Source organism: Dunckerocampus dactyliophorus, chromosome 5, assembly GCF_027744805.1.
Source record: "Dunckerocampus dactyliophorus isolate RoL2022-P2 chromosome 5, RoL_Ddac_1.1, whole genome shotgun sequence".
Lineage (NCBI taxonomy): Eukaryota > Metazoa > Chordata > Actinopteri > Syngnathiformes > Syngnathidae > Dunckerocampus > Dunckerocampus dactyliophorus.
In genome coordinates, this window is record NC_072823.1 from 25,825,843 (window position 1) to 25,847,143 (window position 21,301).

Sequence of the window (21,301 nt, forward strand, 5' to 3'; positions counted from 1 at the left end):
AAGGACGCCCTCTGTTGGACAAGAAGAGACTTGGCCCATATATATATATATTGTCACCATGTGACGTAATCAACTAATGCATAATTGACCACGCGGCAAAACTCTACGGTAAACCAAAGTTTGTTGGTTTGCGTCATAAGAGAGGTACGACATTATGTCATGTTTTTAACCTTATTTAACAAAAGAACATTCCTCGATCTTACTGACTTACGACGGTTAATTTTGCGGCCTAACCGTGCTATTTTATTGTCATGCTTTTACTTTGAAGGCACAACTTTACCTGCTACAAGACGTGGTGCGCCGTGGTTGCCCGAGGAATGCCCACCTGATTCGAAAGTCGCAGATGCTTGAGGTTGTCAATAAAAACTTGCGTTGTGGAATACTCCTTGCCGTTCATTTGGTTTTCCAGAGCACTTTGTAAAGAACAACTTTCGTGTTTGAGTTAACGCTTCATCGTCGTTACCCACATGCACTCGTAGTTCACTGATGTTGTGTGTTAACTTAGCCGTTACGTGTTGTGCTGTTTATTTTTTGGTTGCATTGCGACCAGTTGGTGGCCATGGTTTGCTCATGGCAGAGTGCCTTATGTAAACTGAAGCGACCTGAAAATGTGGACTTACGTTGCCATCTACTGGACGAAGTTGTAACGACAAGACATTCATTGACATAATGTGAATCCATCCATCCAAATTAGAGTTGCAGGGGGTATGCTAGAGCCTATCACAGCTGACTTAGGGCAAGAGGCGGGGGAAACCCTGGACTGGTCGCCAGCCAATGGCAGGGCACATATAGACAAACAACCATTCACACTCACATTCATACCTACGGACAATTTAGAGTATCATAATGTGAATATGAGCACCAAATCTTTTTTTTTTTTTTTTAAAGATAAATAGACACATAAATCATAGAAACCCTGTTAAATAAAAGTCCACAACCATGTACATAGGCTACAAAGTCATTTTATTATTACTTTAAATAATGACTAAACGGACGAAGGACATGCTGGCGTGACTTTTTCCAATATCAAAAATACAAGGTGGTGAGGAGCAGAGTAGAAATCTATCCAGGTGAGGGCTGATGTGGGCGGGGCTTAAATCACAAGGCGATTATGTCACTTGCTGTCTTGTTTTTTTGTACCAGCAACCAAAAGGTCACATTGAGAGGAACATATAATAATTATGTATTAAAACAAAACAAAACAAACAAACCTGGATACATTTCTACTTTCTGACTTGTTTTTGTTTTCTCTACAGAAATTAAAAAGACATAAAAGAAGACTGAAAGAAGGGGGCAGGGACAAATAACATCTAAGTTTGTATCATCAACTCCCTTTGGTAAAAAGTGTAATAATAATTGTTTTTTTTATACGTTCTAAACGGTTAGCTTGGAAAGTTCTACTAGCACGACATCATAAAAAGTCTCAGACTATGTACAGTGTATTTACAAGTTGTGTGTGAGAGAGAGCTGGTGTATTGGCGGAGGGCTTTTTTTAATACTTTTTTTTTTTTTAAAAGGTTGACTTCCAGGGCGGCGAAGATCTGTTAATAGTATATATATATATAATATATATATATTTATATATATATATTTATGTACTGTATATACACGAGACATGACACGCTTTACAATGAGTCCAAACAGTGTTGTGAGGCGAGTGTGTGTCCATCAAGAGGCGAGACAATGCATTGTAAGGATTCACCCGACAAGACTGTTTGGGGAGGGGGCGCTCAGTGAGTAGTGATTTTGGCCACAACGCAGGAACGTCTCGCTCCAAAACCTCCAATCTGGGAACTAAACAGTTTTTCCCTGAATAAGTGCACTTTGTATCATCTTTCCTACAGAAATCCCATTAGGGAATTCTGCGGACACTCCAATGGTGAGCGGATGTAGAAAAAGCACCGGGCTGCCGAGAGCTGATGTTGGGCGAGCAGGACGAGACCGTTCCTAAGTTTTGGCACCCCTTGTGGACAAAAGTGGTCCCAGCTAAAAACGCTGGTAAAAAAACGGTAATCCTGCCGCCACTGGAGCAACACATACCTTAAAAACATTGCTGCACTGCCTCCGCCTGACCTGGACACTTTATGATGCCTTGCCGGAGGCACCGTACTTGACTCGGTATTTGTGGATGTCCCTGAAGTGAAGAACCTCAGGCTGGCGTGAGGTGGTACACGGCAGCAGTCCATCGCGGCCTTCGCCCATCAGCCATTTGTCGGTGTCGGCTCTCATGTCAGAGGTGACGTGCTCCTGGGCCCACGCTTCCACCCACGCGTGGAAGCGCTCGTGCAGCCGCGTGCTCACCCTCTCGTGGGACTGTAGGGAGACGGACAATCCTATCAGACCGCACAGCAGGACCATTTCGGGATGGTTTTCAAACGGACACGAAGGCCTACCTGGTGCGCTCGCATCAGCGCCGTTCTTCTGTACATGTAGTCCTCCGACTTGAAGACGTACACCATCTTGTAGGAGTTGAGCTTGAACATGCACTCCATTTTCTCCTTGTCCAGCGGCTTCTTGCCTCCCTCGCCGGTCTCCTTGTCCAGCTGCTCTCGCCCTTTCTGGTACTTCCTGATGCGCCTCAAGTTCCTAGAGGGAGTGGAGGGGGGACCCTTGAGGTTTCTCAAAAATGTCACAGTTTGACGCACTGTTGTTAGCATATATCACAAGTGCTCTAGTTAGGGAGCATCAAAGGATTAACTTAGCCTGTTTATCTTTTCATTGGTTGTTTCAAATGCTAGGAAGAATAAAAGAGAAAAAGAGCACGTTGCATGACTCTGACAGTCTTTCACTGCTTTCCCCATTTACTAGGAACGCCGCTTAGCTTCTTTTTACACTTGTGCAACGATGAAAAATGCTGTTCAGTTGACACAAATCACCTCACTAACGCCTTTGTCATTCATGTCAAGACCAACGGTTTAGTCTTACAGTATTAACAGGCGTCATCTTCTTTTTACACTTGCATGACCATCAATAATGTCGAAAGCAGTTAAGGATAAGTTAAGACTGAGTGTTTCATTGTTTTTAATGTCTTAATACATTGGACCTTGGGGCGTCAACTTAAAAGGGTCTCCACTGTATCCACACTGGTTAACATATTTTTACACGTGAATGTTGTGTGCTTCATCCATATCTGCTTGCCTTTTTCCTGCCTTAAAAAGTCATTCGAAACCAATTTGCTGTTAATATCAATGCTTCAGACACTGAGGTGTTACGGTGACTACAAATGAACGGGGCTTAGACAACCACAATATCCCACTGGGCACCTCGTAGCATAAATGTTGGTAAAACTCACCTGGGAAGGAAAACGGGCTTCTGGGCAAGATGCTCCCTCAGCTCTGGAGTGGTGGAGTCCGGGTTCAAGTAACGCCCAACGTAATCGGACCAACGCTGCAGACACAAAATACACATGGACAAAAAATAATAAAAAATTGTGTTCTTACTTGAAGCTTACTTTGCTCTGAACAGGAAGTCACTTTTTTGCATATTTTAATGCTGTGTAAGAGACGATGCTTGGGCAAGACAAGGCAAGTTTAAGTTTATTTATAGAGCACAATTCATACACAAGGTAATTGACAGTGCTTTACAAAAAAGAAGGCTAAAATCCCTTCACAAAATAATTCCATAAAACCATAAAAATGTATTAAAAGTGAAGAGTGCAAATAAAATACTTTCAGTTGCCATACACACGGGATAACATACAAATATATATATATATATATATATATATATATAAAAAATGTAATACAGATTTTTTTGTGCCTTTTTCAATGTGCAGTGGGCCATGACAAAAACAGGCTTGTGCCTCAAACTGGCCCCTGTGCCGCACTTGGACAACACTGCTTTGCTAGTAACAAAGCTTTTTGGTTTGCGTCATAAGAAACGTGTGGCACTATCTCAAGTTTTTAAACCCTATTGAAACAACAGAACATGAAGTTATTGGCTTAGGAGGACTGGTTTCATTTTGTGCAGCGAGGAGCGATTAAGAAGAAAGTTCACGATGGTTCCTGGTCTGCATGTAAGCAAACACTGATTTTATGTACATGAAGATAATGTACATGATGCAGAATGAGTGATTAGGCAGCCATGTCTCGCCATGGCACATAATGTATGTGACACATAACTTCTTTCTGTCATGGATTCGGGGAAAGATGGCGGTTATTCTACTAAGTAACGAATTGTTGACGTTGCAACATTGATGTTCTGAAATGTGTTGTTTGTGAATGCACCTCGCTGTGAATGTTATTGGTTGACCAGGAGAAAGTGTTATTGTTATGAGTACGCGTCTCGCCCTCATTCACAAAACCAACACCATGTGTGCGCAGCTCACACAAACGCAGCAAACTATGTGGGAACTGAGCACTACTGTTGGTGTTAAGAAAACTCCAAAAGGGTGTCCGTCTCTGTGTGACTATCAGGAAGCTACAGTACTCTGCAACATGCACATCAAGTAGACGAATGAGTGGGATCACATCAAAGGATGCACATGCTGAGCAGCGGTGATGGTAATTCCTGTTTGATTTGAGGCACTGACTGAATTGTAGTGAACTGCAAACATTTGCTAGGAGTAGCAGCTGCAGGATGCAGGTATGAAATGGAACACTGACTCCAACACCTACACGCAGATTGCCATGGTAACTCACAAAAAGCCCAAATGTGTACAGAGAGAGCAACGGAACGTACACTTGTAATTAAGGGTCAAAACGCGTGCGGAGTACAAAAAAGGAGTACATGTTGGCAGGTCTGTAGATTTTATCAGCATAAAACTGAAAAGCAGCCTGACTGTGTTTAGTCCTGACTCTGGGCACTCACAGGAGACCACAGGTCAGATTTTTTATGTTTTCATAATGTCATGGCAATGTAATTTGTAGTATTCATATGGAGGACCCCAGGAAGACAACCAACCGCACCAACCGACACACAGGGCGGCTCTTAGGAGATTGATTGACAATGGTCTACAGCCAATCAGGATGGAGAAAACAATGGGCGGTGCAGACAGACGAGCGAGGGAAGAGAGAGGCACTAAACTTCCCACAATGCAATTCTTCTTAAAGGGCCAGGCTCGGCCTGTAACAGCATTCAAACGCTGTAATAAAAAAAAAGAAGCACTAAAAAAATTCTGCAAAACAGCGAATCCGCAAAAGGTGAATTGCGATAGAGCGAGGGAACACTGTACATGCAGGACATTATGCAATGCTGGCAGTGGCTAACGACTGTATCGGGTGCGATTCTCACCTCCGCCTCCAGGGGCTCGTCTGAGTTCTCCTCCTCGGTGTCCAGCAACTCCACCGTCAGCTGCACCAGGCCTCTGTTCCTCACAAACATCACCTGGGAGGATGAAAATGTGATGTAGACAGTGTTTCATGAGCCATGGGACTGTCTATTTGTTGGTTTTTTTTTACCTTGAAGCAGTTCTCCTCCGACATGAGCTGCTCAGCCTTGCGTTGATAGGCCGCCTCGGTGGCACTTCTGGAGGACAGGGTGGACATGGACCCCCCGCAGGCGCCATTAGCGCTCTCGGCCAAGTAGAGGTCTGTCACCTGCACGCAGATCTCGTCGCTAACGATGTGCTGGAGCTGCCAGGAGTTGGTGTGAAATGAAGAAGTTTTTAACGAGACGGCAAAGTGACTGACACCCGCAGGCGAGAGAGAAGAAGACTCTCACCTGCCGGACAATGCTTTGTATGAGCTTGTCCATGGTGAAGGCGATGTAGGCGTGAATCGTGAACATCTCCCTCAGCGAGTCTTCATACTGCGATGCCTCCATGTTTCCGTCCAACAGGTTGCGAATCATCTCCAGGAAGGCCGAGTAGTAAACCTCGACATCTATGTCCACTGGAAGGAGGACAATGGGACGAAAACCAAACAATAAAACGATGTCCTCAGTTGATGACCTTCATTTACTGTGTTACCACCCTATGACATCACACTATTTATGTATCTGACGCAGCTATCGCCATCAGTGGCTAGCTGAGCTGGACCGGAACACTTGGCGTAAAGGTTGGCATTATGGCTAAAGGAGGAAGTGAATGTTTGCAAGGGGATGAAAACACGCTAAAGCCTTTATACTGCAGCATGGGGCTGTGATTGGTCGGCTTGTAGTACATTATTTCCTGTGGGAGGGAGGAAAGCTCACCTTCACGAATGCCTTATTTGACAATTTTAGATCAATATCGGTAATCAAAGTGACTGTAACAACACATTTGTAATAACACTCTCCATCTCTCTTTAGTTGTTCAATTAAAGCTAACAGTCGACGACTAATGAATGGTTGCTCACTGAGTTGACGCTTCGAAAAACACTGCCCCTAGCGTTTTGGCAGATAAATGTCAAGCGAGAGTTACAAAAAGGATCAATATAGCGTAGTGACTACTTTCTCTACAAACACCCTGTTGTTACTCACTGGGCTCCTTCAGTCTCAGCTGGATGGCGGGGTTGTCGTTCTTCTCCTTCTTGAGCCCCAGCACCTCCCTCTCCCACTCCCGCTCCCGCACGTCCTCCTCGATCTGTCTCTCGGCCTGCCAGTAGAGGCGCAGCAGCCGCGAGCACAGCGTGTGGTGCAGCCGCAGGAAGATGTACCAGTTGTTGTTGACGTAGAAGAGGTTGTAGGCGTCGTCGCAGCCGCGCAACTTCTGCGCCGCCGTGTTGTTGAACAGCAGCTTGGACTTGGGGGGGCTCCCACCGCCGGGGATGCCATTGTGCTTCTTCTCCTCCACGTCCATCTCCTCTTCCTCCTCCTCCACGTCGGAGAGCTCGCCGCGCTGTGCAAACAGCAGGTCTGGGACAAAGTGGTACATGATCTGCTTGATCTTGTACTTGTCCTCCTTCTGGATGCTCGTCTGACGCTTGACGTGGTGGATGATGAGGGCCGCTGCATCCTCCAGGATCTGGCGGTCCTCATACGACAGGGTTTGGTGTGGGCCCGTTGGCAGGCTGGCGTTGTCCTCTGATGCCTGCTCCTGGCGCTGCAAAAAGAAAAACATTCAAAATATTGTCTAAAATACATAATCCAATTGTTTAAGATACTGCTTTTGCAAAAGAAATAAATCTGATTAAATGTTAACTATTTTTTGAATAACACTGAATCAATGAGGGAAAAAAAACATCATACATACTAGCTGAGCATAGACAACCAACAGGCACTGGCGTAATCTTTGTACAAAACTCAATCTTAGACTGGATACCATTTCAAATACCGTATTTTCACGACTATAAGGCGCATTTAAAACATTTTCTCCAAAATGGATGGGGCGCCTTATAATGCGGCACGCCTTATGTGTACACCGAGTTCCAAAATCTGTAAATGTTATTGTGTGACTTTGATGAGCGCTCCGCTTGACCGACTGGGAGCATTTCCTGCCAACACGCTGCTTATATAAAGGAAAGGCGGACATGACTGAGGACAGCATGCGGACGTTAAAGGGGTAGAAAGAGGATGCTAAAGACACGCCCTCAGTAGGTATATAGGTATACAGTCAAACCTGTCTATAGCGGCCACTGAATGGAAACGGCAAAAGTGGCCGCTATAGTCAGGTTGGCGGCCATTTTGAATTTGTGCGCACACATATTAACATGTATTCACAAAAAGATTGGAGCAAAACCAAGAGACATAGGGGAAAACGCTCTGTTGACACATGAACAGGTAGGTAAATCTAGGTAACAGCTCTGGTGAGGAAACTAGTAATAACAATAACAACAATGAACCAGCGCCACACATTCGACGGCGCTGGCCTTTTATCCGCCACAAATGTTAATTGACTGCAGCTGCGCGGCCACCAGGCATGAAGCGGCTGCCTCTTCCTCCCCGGAGAAGGCACAGCCCGCCAAATAAGAGCGCAGGACAGGGGACGCTCGCTCCTGTCCTGCAGAACGTCACAAATTCCCATTCTTGATTTTTTTTAAAACACGATTTTAAAAGCAAGAAATAAAAATTTTAGTGAACGAGCCCGAAGATATATGTACAGGATACGCGTGAAGCAGTCATGAATGGGTGTGTGCATGAACAATTGAGTGCGGAGGAGGTGCAAAGAGTAAACTAACAATACCATCGTTCCTTTCTTATTGAATGGGCTTCTAATCTCTAATTAGTCTGCAATTAAGTGATATTTTAGATGTTTTATTCAGGTGTTTTGGCTATTTTAGAATCTATTCATGGCATTGCAAAGTGGGAAGATTACCGTTTTGGCCGTCATTGAATCTTTTCAAGGCGGCCTTGCAAAGTAAAAAGACGGCTTTTTTATGTTGAACTAGGACTCAGTAATTAAAGTCTACACACGACGGCTTCATTGCTTAAAAAAACGAAACTTTTTCGTGCATGAAACTTCTGCTTGAGTCGGCATTTTGGCCGCTATATGCGGTCAGATATTGACCAAGGGAGACAAAATGGGTGGCCACTGGCCGCGTTAGACAGGTGACCGCTATACACAGGGTCTATAACACGTAAATTTTCTGCGGGGGGATTTCCCCTCCCCCCCCCGCGATACGCACAATGGGGCACGAGAATTAGTTTGGTTGCCATGGTAATGGACAGAAGCTGCCACCTATGGTGATTTGGTGATATGGTGATTAAGACCAATCAAAAGGGCTGGATGGACGAGGAGAAAATGACTGAGTGGCTGAGTGAGGCGTACGTAAAGAGACATAAGAAACCATAAGCTAGCATGCCAGCGAGCTTATGTTTTAGCGTGCATGCATGCTAGCATAGCGTAGCATAGCGCCCAATAATACGGTGCTGCCTTAACTGAGATTGCGCCTTTTAATGCGGTGCACCTTATGGTCACAAAAATACGTAATGTCATTCCTTCGTGGCTACACAAAACTATGACTAGCAATGACATCAAATCATATGTAGTTGTTCCAAGGATGATAAAAAAGAAGAAGGGCCAGGTGCTCACTTCGTCGTAGATGCTTTCTATTTCGTTCAGCAGGGACTTGGAGCGCAGCACTTTGGTGTCATTCTGTTTGAAGTTGATGCCTTGATGGTCCAGAGACTTGAGGTAATACTTCTCGTTCTGCTCCCGCCAGATCTTGTTGAAGCCTCGCTGGGCTTCCCGCCACTCTTCCTCCTTGGTCTTTAGCCTGAGTGGACACATTATGGGATGAAAAATCACTGAAAATTCTTTCTTTTTGCTCATCGCCATCCCAGTTGGACACCTACCTCTTCAGCACGATGGGGACGGAGATGGCGGGGCTTTTCTTCAAACCGTCGATGATGTCCGGAGCTTTATCGCCGTATATCCTCTGAATGGCTTTTCGGTGAACCACCTCGGACGAACCACCTAGCGTGTTGTCCAAGCGAAATTTGGCCTGCTCCTCTGCTGACATCCGGGAGAGCTTGCGTTGGACGGTCTCCAGAACTCGGATGGTGGCCAGGTTGGTTTCCAGCACCACGTCCAGCTGTGCGGAGAAAAACAACCATTTTTATTTTGTCCTTGTTCATCCTTTCTTGAATCTTTGCAGTTGAGATGACTTACCTCAAAACGTTCATCCTCACACCTGTAAATGTGCTCCTCGTACTGCGTCTTCTTGGAGCTAACAAAAGTGGAGTCCTCAGACCACGAAGGCAAAGACACCCAGGTATCATTCAGGACCTGAAACGAGACAGAAGACACAAAAAGTCATTAATTAGAACCTTTCCCCTAATCGTTTGACTTTTCTGTTTGTGAAACTCACCTCTTTACATAGCGGAGTTCTGCCGGTGCATTTAGGCTGCTGATAGCTTTTAGGCAGCGCTCTGTAACTGGAGCCCAGCCTCTTGCAGGAAGCATAGTCAATCTCCATGGCGATGCCCTCAGTGGCCCGTTCCTTGGGGTACGTCTCCAAGTGGGCCATTTCCCGAAAGCACAGAAAGTTTTTGAACCAGGTGAACAGCTCTGGAAATTTACTAGTGAAAGAGAGAGAGGGGAAAAGAACAGATGTTGGACGAAGAGACACAATGCAAAAAAGAGGAGGAGTCAAAGGGCCAAGCGCTCACCCTAAGAAGGGCAGCACCAGCTGCACTAGTTCGGTCCGGGAGATCACCTCCTGATTGAATATGACCAAACATCGCAGGAAGTTGTCATAGGCCTCTGCACTCCGCAAGGCTTTGCGAACCTTTCAAACACGTGCAAACTCATGATCAGAGCAAATAGATGGCATCCATTATAGTGAAGAAAAAACAAGCAAAATTACCTTTTCAAAGAACAGCGATTCTGTTCCGCTTCCATGCTTGCTGGCCTCTGCCATAGACGAATCTTTCAAATTCAGAAACTTGGGCTTCTTCTGTGTCATCGTTGAAGAGAGGTACGTGAGTTGCAAAGCAGTCCCATCAGTGACGCGGAGCAAGTTGAAGTATGTGTACCTTCATGGGGGGCGTGGCCCCAGGAGCGGGATGCCGGCGGATCTGGCAGCCATTCTGATTGGGCCTTTGCTTGTTGTTGAGCTGCAGCTTCTTGGCGGTGCCGCCATGATCGTTACGTACGGACTCGGCCTTCTCGGCTGTCGTCTTGTTCAACAGCTGAGGAGGAAGAATTTATACAGTTAGCACATGATACACAGCACTTGCATGTTTATCAGTTTGGTTTGGTATTATTTTGTTCTTGAGCTTTGCTTCTTCTTACTCCTTTTTGGACATGTGGAATTGTGAATTGAAATATATGATGTATACCAATGTAACTTGTATGCATGTTCAAAGTAAATTTAACCATTACCATAATCAAATATCTACCAAAATTGTCAAAAGCAATGTTTCCCCTACCATTATATTACTGGAGTTGGGTGGGTGGGGTCCCCATCAGCAGTGTAGTGCATCAACAGTGACATATCCCCCACTTCGTCCGTGAGCTGAATTTGATGCACTATACTGCTGATGAGGATGTCATACAACTTCAACTAAATTAAGCATTTTCAAGCATAAAATGGCTAAATTACCTAAAATACAAATACAGTCCCTCATTTATCTTGGTTAATTGGTTCCAGACTCGGCCACGGTAAGTGAATTTCCGTGAAGTAGGACTGAATATAATTACATTGATTGGCAGTTATGACATAAAAATTATGATCTTCTAAATACGCTTTTTAATAATATTAGAGCCCTCTAGACATAAAATAACACCCGCCCAGTCACCTTTACATTTGTATTACACCTTATAGTAGACATAATCAGAGAAAATAAGGCTTTCATTCATTTTCTATACCACTTGTCCTCACCAGAGTCGCGGGTGTACGCTGGAGCCTATCCCAGCTGACTTTGGGCGAGAGGCGGGGTACACCCTGGACTGGTCGTCAGCCAATTGCAGGGCACTTATAGACAAACAAGCATTCACACTCACATTCATACCTATGAACAATTTAGGCGCCAATTGACCTAACAGGCCACACCGTGGCCTAGTGGTTAGCATGTTCACAACACAGTCGGGAGTTCTGGAAGATCTGGGTTTGAATCTCCGTTGGACCTCTGTGTGTAGAGTTTGCATGTTGCTACCACATTCCAAAAACATGTATGTTAGGTTAGGTTAAAATAAGACATATTCGACATTAATAAGATAACAGACATCACCCAATATAGCAGACATTATAAGAGCAAATAAGCCATTTAAGACGTAAATAAAACTCCTGCTTGTGGGTGTCAGATTAAATGTGTTTCCTAGGGGACCTTCGTGGCGGGTGGACAGATGTGTGGAAGAGAGGAAGTGACGTCCGAGGTTTAGAGTTGACTTTAAGCTTGTCGTGGGCTACGGCCCCATCAGTAGCCCATGTTATTGTTATGATTATTATATTATTACTATTGTGCCTGTTAATTGATATATGATCATTTAAACCTGAAAAAGATGCCTGTTCTGGAGATCCCACCTGGTGCTTGTCTCACCGAACAATTACTGACACCTAGTGGCCAATGTAGAATACTACATTCACAATTAGAATGTTTCTTCTGCCATGTACTTCATTTAGTTAGTTCATTTATCAATTTTTGCAAGAATAAATAACATTTGCTTAAATATGCTTTTTACCAATAGTAGGCCGTATTCAACCAAGAAACTGTGATCATTTATTAATACATTTTTGAAAAAAGGCGACAGAGGGAGCGATGTTTGAACTGCGATGTAGCAAGGCACGACTGTATAAGGCATTCAGAAGAAGCATTCAAAGGCGTTGCGATAATGAGACCTCTACACTGGTCACTAGGTGTCAGTAATGTTACTGGTAAGACACAGAAGCACCAGACTTGATAGATGGAACAACAGGCTTTTATTGCAGGTTTGAATGATCTCACAACAGGCACAATAATCCACAACAGGCCTATGACGGCCTGTGTCTACTATATTGGGTAATATGAGTGTAAAGGTGATTATAGGGGTGTTATTTAATGTCTCGAGGGCTCTAATAATGTTAAAAAACGTATTTAGATGGTCGTGAACAGGTTTTCTATGCACTACCTTCTGAAAAAATTCCATTCATAAATAAGGAATCCTAGTTCGGGTAAATTCAGTTATCATGGTCGGGTCTGGAACCAATTAACTGTGGTAAGAGAGGGAATACTGTATACATAATTCGTTTATGAAAACAAGTAAATGACATTATATGTGTGTGCTCTGTGTATTCCTCCCATATGTGGAGGAGCAATTCCCAAAGACAACTACGCTGCACATGTGTGTCTTTGTGTTGATGCCCTTCAACCGTCATCCCAAAGCTGTAAACCTAGGGTAAAGACTGAAGAAGGGGCAAATAAGCTGCACCAAACTTTAAATGGGAATAAAAGCCCCTTTCGCACTGTCTGTAAAAGCCGTCTTTTTTCCACCTTTTTTGTAGTGACATGGAACAGGGATACGGAGATGACCTGATAATTTTAACAAGTACCAGATCTACGGTTATTGCTCTATTTTGTGGGACATCTGTGTGAAATAGATTCAATAACGAGATAATCTCCTTTGTGGAAGTAAGAAAAAAAATCTGCACGACTCACCACTGAACTGTTGGCGTCTGGGAGAAACTGGCCAAACTCTGAGAGCAGGTCCTCCTGGTTCTTGAAGAGCCGGGCCACCTGAGCGTACACCTCCTGCTCCGTCAGGGCCGGGGTGTAGTTGCCTCCGGCCTCCTTCGCGTTCCGTTGCTCCTTCTGGAACAGATTAATATCATAACATCTCGACAAAATCACTGTAAGATTTGTTCCTCTAAATCGTCACCACGCGCTTCGGCTGACCTGGTATGTGTGCAGAATCTCCAGGAAGGCTTTGTAGATGTTGGGCTGACCCTGGAAGCGGTTCTTAATCTTGTTGACGTAGTTGATGGCATGGTTGAACTCCACTGGCTGGTTGTTCTGTGCCGGCAGCCCGGCGGGGGTCCCACTGAGCGGTGGGGGGAGCTGCATGGGCGGTGAGCGTGGAGCGGTGTACGCAGGGACGGACGGATTGGTCTGGCTGCCTGGCGCTAGTGCCTGAGGCTGTGCAGGCTGCAAATGGGGTAACACACATGATACAGAGGTTGTACGACTTTACCCAAGGTCAAATTCATGCAGTCACAATCAATTTTAAAGCTTTTCCAGCAGGTACATTTGTGCTAATATTCCTTTATAGGACTAAAAGGTGTAAAAGTCATGTGACTGCCAATGACCAATCAACAAAACTCATGATAACAATGTACAAGTATTACTTCATTTAAATGGATGACAAGTACTTTACTAGTACAGTATATCATTCATATTACAGGTTTTAAAGTGGTCCAAACTCACTTTGCTCATTTTGGCGGGGGAAGGCTGTGTGAGAAGGACCGGAGCACTGGTAGTGGTGGTGGCGGCGGAAGCGGCGGCAGTCATGGGCGGGATCTGGACCTGGTGCTGGGCGCCCGCTCCTGTGATGGGGATGTTCTGCACGGAAATGCCGTGTGGGGTGATGTGGTGGATCTGACCGGGCGTTGTCACATTGACCAGGTCGTTGGTCTGGACCTCGATCTTGTAGCCGGGCGGCAGGAAAGTGTTGAAGCCCATGATGAGGTCGGGGTGACCCTTGAAAAGCTGCGACACCCTGCTGATGACCCCAGGGGTGTCGATACTGGCCCAAAACAAAAACGAACAGCATTTAACTGTCAGTCTGTGTGCATGTTACACAACTTGCAGCATGTCACAAAAGTGTAGGCCACATCTATACTATGGAAAGCACAAGTAAACAAGAATATAGTATAGAGTAGTTAGTGTACTGCTTGTACCTGTATAGTTGAAAATGACAACAGACAGTGATTATTATGTAAATGAGATGGCAACACAAGTGAGCCCACATCACTGTGAACATGTCCAAATTGTGAATATTTAGTATGAGGGACATTGTTATCTGGCACTGCCTTAATCCTCTTGGATATGGAATTGAGCAGAGCTGCAAAGCTTGTTCCTGAATCCTCTTCCACTACTCCGTGATGACAACACTAGTGTAGCTGGTGGACATTAGACCTCCTCCATCTTCTTTCCGTCTGCTTGAGGATGCCTGACAGGTGCTCCATTGTGTTGAGGTGTGACCACTCCATCACTTTCATCTTCCTCAGCAAGGCACTTGTCATCTTGGGGGTGTGTTTGAGCTCCTTGTCATGTTGAAAAACCTGTTTCTGCTTGACAGTGTCACAGCAAATGCTGGAATTCATTTTTCCTCTTCATGAACCGCAGCTCCCCTGGTGCCGGAAGCACTCGTGATGCTCCAACCACCATGCTTGACTTATCTTGCTACTCACTTGACAATGATTGCTGTGGTGAGTCATTTTCAGCAGGCAGTAAGTAGATACTGCTATTCAAGCTGTAAACCGACTACTCTGAAGAATATGGACGTTCACATTCTCAAGTATTATCCCTCTAGAATATAAACCGCAACAAAAAACCTTGCTGAAATGTGAGGGCATGCTCACTGGAACTATTAATAGGGATTACTATTACTCCATCTGTAAGGACCAAAAGAGGGGTTCACCTTTGTGACTTGAACTCTTTCATGATGTCCAGAAAGTCGTTATAAACCTGAGGCTGGTTGCCAAACTGCAGCTTGACTTGGTCCAAGTACGACAAGGCGTCCTCCACCTGTGGAGAAAAGGAAGGAGAGGAACATCACATTCTCACATTCTTTCATCGGGCACCTTTCATGTCACGATGTCTCAATTGGTGAAGATGTGTGTCTCAATATTTTTGAGTAAAAGTAACACTTCCTCTCTGGTGGAAAAGTTGCAGACTCACCTTGAGCCGCTGGAACTGCTGCTGGCCTTGCGCCGAGGCCTGAGGCGGGGCCGTGTGGGTGTGCACCGGCAACACAGAGGGCCCGTGGGATTGGACGGCGGCCACTGCGGCCGGGCTGTGATGGTGGGAGACACCATGGACGGCCGGGCTTGGACCGTTCCCGTGACCGCCACTGTTCTGGGCCGCCGTGGGAACCTGCGAAAGCATATGTGACGTCACACAGACAAGTAAATGACATCTTCCTCCCATGTGTTCACTGATGATGTGCACAGATGCTTATCATCCCAGCCATGTCTTGCAATTTCTTAGAACTCCGACAATTTTCTATACAAGTAAAATCAATGGGCCTAATTCATTAACAGAACCTACTTTATCCTGCTTGTGCACTTATTTTAAAAATATATTTTTATTGTAAAGTGAACACACTGGTTAAAAGAGCAAGATTTTCCTGATGTAAATAAAAAAAAAGACTGATAACTCATTTCAAAACAGGAAAAAAGGTGTGGTAACTTCTTTTGACACCTGTATGATAGTTTAACAAAGTTAAAAACCATCAGGAATGCAGGGCATGGGACACAAATCACCGTCACATTACGTCTTTGTCATTTAAAGCTCTTATTGTAATAATAATGAATGATAACAATTTTACATCTCATTAGTATCGCACTTTTTTAGATAGTGAACTATGCTGAAACACCTTTTGACGTTCATTTCCACTATTTAATCTGGCTTTGTTTTCAGTTTTTGTACTGTACCGGAATTTACTGTGATGTAGCGAAGTGCTGTCCTGACTGCTCAGCACAACATGACCACAGTAAGTTGCCAATAGTAATAACAATTAGGCCTGTTTTAATATTTACAATGACTAACTTCTTTTTATGCTTGTATGACAGTAAAGACTGTTCAAATGTGACCTAATAAAACATGTAGAGTTCAATAAAGGTTGGATGGGCTGCACACACGGGAGGCGACAAACGACTGCAATTGGCGAAACTCATCGGCAGTGCATAGCAAACCCTGCACACCGGAGGCGACAAGCGGCTGTAGCCAGCTACAACGGTGAACAAAGCATTCACATCTAGAGCAAATTATGAGTCTCCAAGGGTTTTGATTGGCTGTCATATTTGGAGGGAATTTTGGGGTATCAAAGTAGCTCAGAGGAAGAAAAGCGGCCAGTGCTGATAATGTAGTCTTGCTAGTACCGGATCTTGCTACTATTGAAGATAAACTTACATAAATGTCAGAGTAAATTAATGTAAACTTACCTGATATGCATACTCCGGCGCCGACAAGTTCCCATGCTGCTGCTTTTTTCTTTATGTCTCTACATTATTTTTTACAAATGTCACATAGCTCAGGATAATCTGACACGGCAAGTATTATTTTTTCCTCCATGTTTAACTGCGACAGAGTACAGTGTTCCCTTGTTTATCGCCGAGATAGGTTCCCAAAATAGCCCGCAATAAGTGAAATCCACGAAGTAGCCAACTATATTTTTGTACAATTGTTATATATGTTTTAAAGCTGTAAAACCCCTCACCATACACTTTATACACTTTTCTCAGACAGGCATTAACATTTGATCACATTTCTCTCTTGTTTAAACGCTCTAAAAGATGAAATTTCGTTTTAATTTTAATGATCAACTTACGACATTGGACACAAGAAATAAAGTGACTCTGGCATATTTCACTCCTCTGCTCGTGGCTTGTCCTGGCACCGTTAGGGTGTAGCGATTTTGTATCCTTGTTAAAACATATTCCTTCTCCTCGTCCTCTGTGAACCGAAGATTAATTTACGGTATTCCAGGCGCCCTATAGCTGCGTAACTTCTGCATGTATTCAGCATGTATGATCGCAACAGGAAACAGGAAAGGTCCTGCACGAAGGAGACTGGTTGACACTGGTCTATAGCCAATCAGAACGCAGAACACAATGGGTGGGTTCTCCCTTAGCCAATCAGGGCTGTTGTGGCTCTCTACACACTGAGAGAACTGGACACGTCTTCAACACTCACATGAGTATACGACACCCTCTACTGGTAGCAGTAGTAAAATACAATAACAGACACATGCAACAGAGCACTGATCACTCTAATACACCACGTTCATACGCAAAAGAGCGAATCCGCAAAGGGGGAACCAATGTAGCGAGGGAACACTGTACTGTATAGCATCCTGTCAGGCTCATTGGTCAATCAATGACACCCCTGCCAATTGGGCCTCGTCTGGGCACCAGCAATGAAAAGTTGAACATTTTTCAACTTTCTGGGATTGTGTGCGTGATGATATGTACCAGCACACAATTTAACACACAGGAATTTCACTTGTTGCTTGGCTGGACGGTGACTTGCAATAATCACCCCGTCACCTCCCGTGTGTGGGGCACCCATTATGATGTCGACAATTTGACCTTGGAACAGATCATCTCCATTTCTATGATATCCTATGGGGAAAATTTACCAGCTTTCCGGGTTGGCCTTAAAGGTTCAACTTTACTGCTTTTCCAGTTGGGGAGCATACCTACAGTTCAACTGTAGTGTCCAATAGTTACCCACATTTCTTAGTGTAGACCGTGTTTTGACAGTGTTTGGACATTCATGGAGCATATCTGAAATGAAAGCAGACTCTGTAGTGGACACGTGATTGCATACCTGGTATCCCTGTGGGACAGAGTACTGCACAGCGGCGGGCTGCATGCTGTCCGACACGGCCTCGTACACCGCTGGCGCCGGGGCCAGGAGGCGATGCTGGAAGGTGTCCGCGCTGCCGGGGAGGCGCCGCTGCTGGGACGCAAAAACAGTTTCCTGATCCTCCAGTCGCCGCTTCATTATGAACTCATACTCAAGGGAGCAGAGAGACCTGGGAAGGAGAAGAAAACAATGAGAGAGGGTTTTTTTCCTGTATTAATGGGAGATGGGGTTGATGGGGTGGTCCTCGTGTTTTCATATGACTGTAAATCACATTTGGCACTGATAAAGATACCAATAGTACACTATCAACATATTTTGATCGATCCGCACACATCAACATTGCAATTTGTGATTGAATTTCATTTTGGAGGGCTTCAGGAACTTTTCACCAAAATGAATGAAAGTCAATGACATGTATTTACTAGAAATGGGCTGATCAAACCAGATACCAATATTATCAATACCTCAGCAGTACTGCATCAGATTGAGATTGACATTTTTCACACATGTATTAATTACTTGTTTATTTTCATAAATATTTGTGGTTTTGATAGTGCTGCTCGAATATATAGTTTACAAACTCAGGGAGTTTGGATAAGGGAGGGCTTTGGGGGCAAAAATCCAAAGGATATGAATGAGAGCCTAGAGCAGTATTTGCTTTTGTTTACTTATTTAGCACTATTAACTTTGCTCAAACAATTGTATGTAATAAAAGGGAATACTTGTATTATTTTGTTGATATATGTATTTGTCTTATATTGTTGTGTTAAATATTGCTTAATTATTCACAGATACGTTTGTTAATGTAAGGCAAAGATCACAAAATCATACAATGAGCTTCAAAAATGCCCAAGCAAAGCGTATTGGTATCGCGATACTGGTCCTGTTCTTACTTGGTATGGGCTGGATACCAAAATATGAAGTTTTTCGCCCACCTCCAGCATTTACTTGTTTTACCACCTACAAATGCCTTAAAAAACAATTAACACATTCTAATAAATCAAAAAGTATAAAAAAAGTACAAATCTCGGTAGCCAATCAAATGTTCCGGATTGTTGGCGTTGCTACGTCACGTAAGCAACAAACAGGTGCTATGTGCGGGACGTGGAAGCCATTTACCGCCGTTTACATTTTGCCATTAAAACACCACACTCTGCTTTAATAAGACAGGGAAGCTTAGACATGACTTGGTTAAAGCGTAAACTCAATTTAAAGTATACACAATTTTCTGTCAACGTGTTAGCAACGCCGCTAGTTAGCCGGTCGCTGCGGGGAGGGGTGGTGGATAACGTCCACTCAAATATGTCCACAAAATAAAAAATCCCCTCGCACATGTTTGCCTGGAAGCAGTTATACCGGCGCACCGTTCGTCCGCCCCCCATTTCACGGCCTAGCAACCCACAAGCACCGAGCTCCATTCCAGCGCCCGCCATTTGGAGCTTGTGGCGCAGGAGGGGCTCCGACGAGACGCTCCACGTCAACGGGAGGTAAGCAAGTAAAAGGAATACAGTTGCTCGCCGCCTCGTCGCTACATGAACGGGAATGTCTTTTTAAAAAAATCGCATTTACTTCGCATAGAAGCGTTATCGTGGTGGTGTTTCGCTTTGCCTGGCTTGTAGCTACTAGCTAATGTAAACAACATGAGGAGCCCGACGTCCTGGGGATAGCAAAAAGGAAGCACATGCGACTAAAGCATTATCAGTGTGTTGCTAAAGCTATCGATTCATTTTGACTTGGTCCTGCAAATGTTATGACATATTTTGGCAAGTAATAGACAGTCAATATATATTTAACGTGTTCTTAAAGTGCGCCTTGTAGTAGAAGGATCACTGCTAGCTAGTGGTTAGCTTGCTGAATGAACCTCAACTCACCCCTCTCCTTAAGTTCCCCGATGGTGCTACGGTAATCCGTTTTTTGGTGGGGGCTAACCGCGATGCTTCAGGGCTTGGGTATTCACGCTGAATGGAGCGATGTGTCAAACGCGACTTGTAAATGTGTAAACAAAACAAAAAGTGGAAGCTGCAAAGTAGAACAAAAATCTTCCCCGAGAGAGGAAAACAATCTCCCGTTAGGTTAGCTTGTGGGTTGGAGCTAGGTGTGACCACACCCCCTATGTTTTCCTATTGGTTGATTTGGAGAGAGGGCGTGATTCGGAGAGGTGGCGACGCTTTCGGATTGGTTGGTGTGCGCTGTCAATCAGGAATTGAAGCTCCTTTTGCCCCCAAGTTCTCCCATTTTGACTTGAAGCGCGACAATGGCTGAGGCGAGAAGCTGCAGAAGTACACAAGTTTGGTGGGAAATATATTAACACATCAAATTCGGTTTGCTTGAACACACCGAAGTTGTGGCTTTTGAGGGTGTGTGTGGCGTAACGCGATCGATGAGTGCTCGTGAGTTGCTATCTCACCCTTTGTTTAAAATTTAAGAACAAAAACATGCCTTTCAGATCGTTTGTTGGGGATTATTAGTACATGTGGGGACATATGTTACACTTCTGATGTGATTTTAAACGATAAAATTAAAAATCGTCCACGCTATTTTATTGTGTTTCGCCAAACACTTCCTGGTTTTGGATGTCACACTTGACGCTTTGCGTTTTTGTCCCGCCCTCTTTTTTGTGGCGCTACACCCAATCGTGGCTCTCGGAGGCAGTTGCACCCGACCGCCCCTCGTTGAAAAGAGAGGCGGAGCCTCGCCAAGATAAGGCTGGTGGGTGATACTGCAAATTTAGGTATCAACATGATATCAAGTAAATATAAGACACGTGAATTTAACAATAGTTTAACGATAATATATAAATAATCTACATAATATGTATAACGCAACAAAAACACAAGATATTTGTGAAAATAATCATAGAACTGCAAATATAGATCTTATCCCGCTCGTATCGATCCGATACTACCCTTGGTATCGTTGCAATCGATATGTGGCTCGATACGCCCGTTCATATAAAGCGTCGCCCACGATAGGCGGAGCTGCAAAACGCCAGCCTGGGATTCCTTCGCTTTGCTCCCCACAAAAAAAACAAAAACGAGGACGCGGCAATGTCCACACTCACACACACAATTGTGCACAATCGAGTACAGCACAGCAACATTTCCGTGCACGCAACGCAAGTTTGGTGCAAGAGGACTAAAGAAAGGGATTTGCATTGGAATAATAACACACTGCTCGGTCCAGTTGTCTTTTAGGGAACAATGACAAAGTCAAACGACGGTTGACGGCCATGCCAAACAACAGCAACCTCGTTTAGGACTAGTCTTTGTTTGCTTGGAGTAAATAAAATGTCTCAGCACCACCACCACAACAACACACACACTCCTCCTCCTCCCCCTTCTTCTCCGTCCGATATCCATTTCTAAACAAGCCGATCAAATGCTGCACACAGCATGCATAATAACAACAATCATAAGAGCAATAATCACCATCA

At 44.4% G+C, this 21,301-nt stretch overlaps 1 protein-coding gene across 1 annotated transcript; it reads right to left on the reverse strand.

The window, feature by feature from the left end:
• Positions 1 to 946: 946 nt before the first annotated feature.
• Positions 947 to 20,117, reverse strand: sin3aa (SIN3 transcription regulator family member Aa). The gene is made up of 21 exons (XM_054777084.1): positions 19,740 to 20,117; positions 17,830 to 18,037; positions 15,178 to 15,372; positions 14,918 to 15,024; positions 13,702 to 14,020; positions 13,174 to 13,422; positions 12,937 to 13,089; positions 10,336 to 10,491; positions 10,167 to 10,256; positions 9,970 to 10,088; positions 9,669 to 9,879; positions 9,470 to 9,586; positions 9,154 to 9,392; positions 8,891 to 9,074; positions 6,400 to 6,961; positions 5,662 to 5,831; positions 5,400 to 5,573; positions 5,233 to 5,325; positions 3,293 to 3,387; positions 2,394 to 2,586; positions 947 to 2,313 (listed from the first exon to the last, which is right to left on the reverse strand). The coding sequence occupies exons 2-21, from the start codon at positions 18,004 to 18,006 to the stop codon at positions 2,083 to 2,085; spliced, it is 3,834 nt and encodes a 1,277-aa protein (XP_054633059.1). The 5' UTR covers positions 18,007 to 18,037; positions 19,740 to 20,117; the 3' UTR covers positions 947 to 2,082.
• Positions 20,118 to 21,301: the final 1,184 nt, after the last annotated feature.

Excerpts from the sequence above, each read along its gene's own strand:
- sin3aa (XM_054777084.1), bottom strand. The coding sequence starts at position 18,006 with ATGAAGCGGCGACTGGAGGATCAGGAAACTGTTTTTGCGTCCCAGCAG. Across the intron at positions 10,492-12,936 it reads CAGACGCCAACAGTTCAGTG|CTGTTGAACAAGACGACAGC; the intron begins GTGAGTCGTGCA and ends CTTCCTCCTCAG. Across the intron at positions 5,574-5,661 it reads TACAAAGCATTGTCCGGCAG|CTCCAGCACATCGTTAGCGA; the intron begins GTGAGAGTCTTC and ends AACTCCTGGCAG.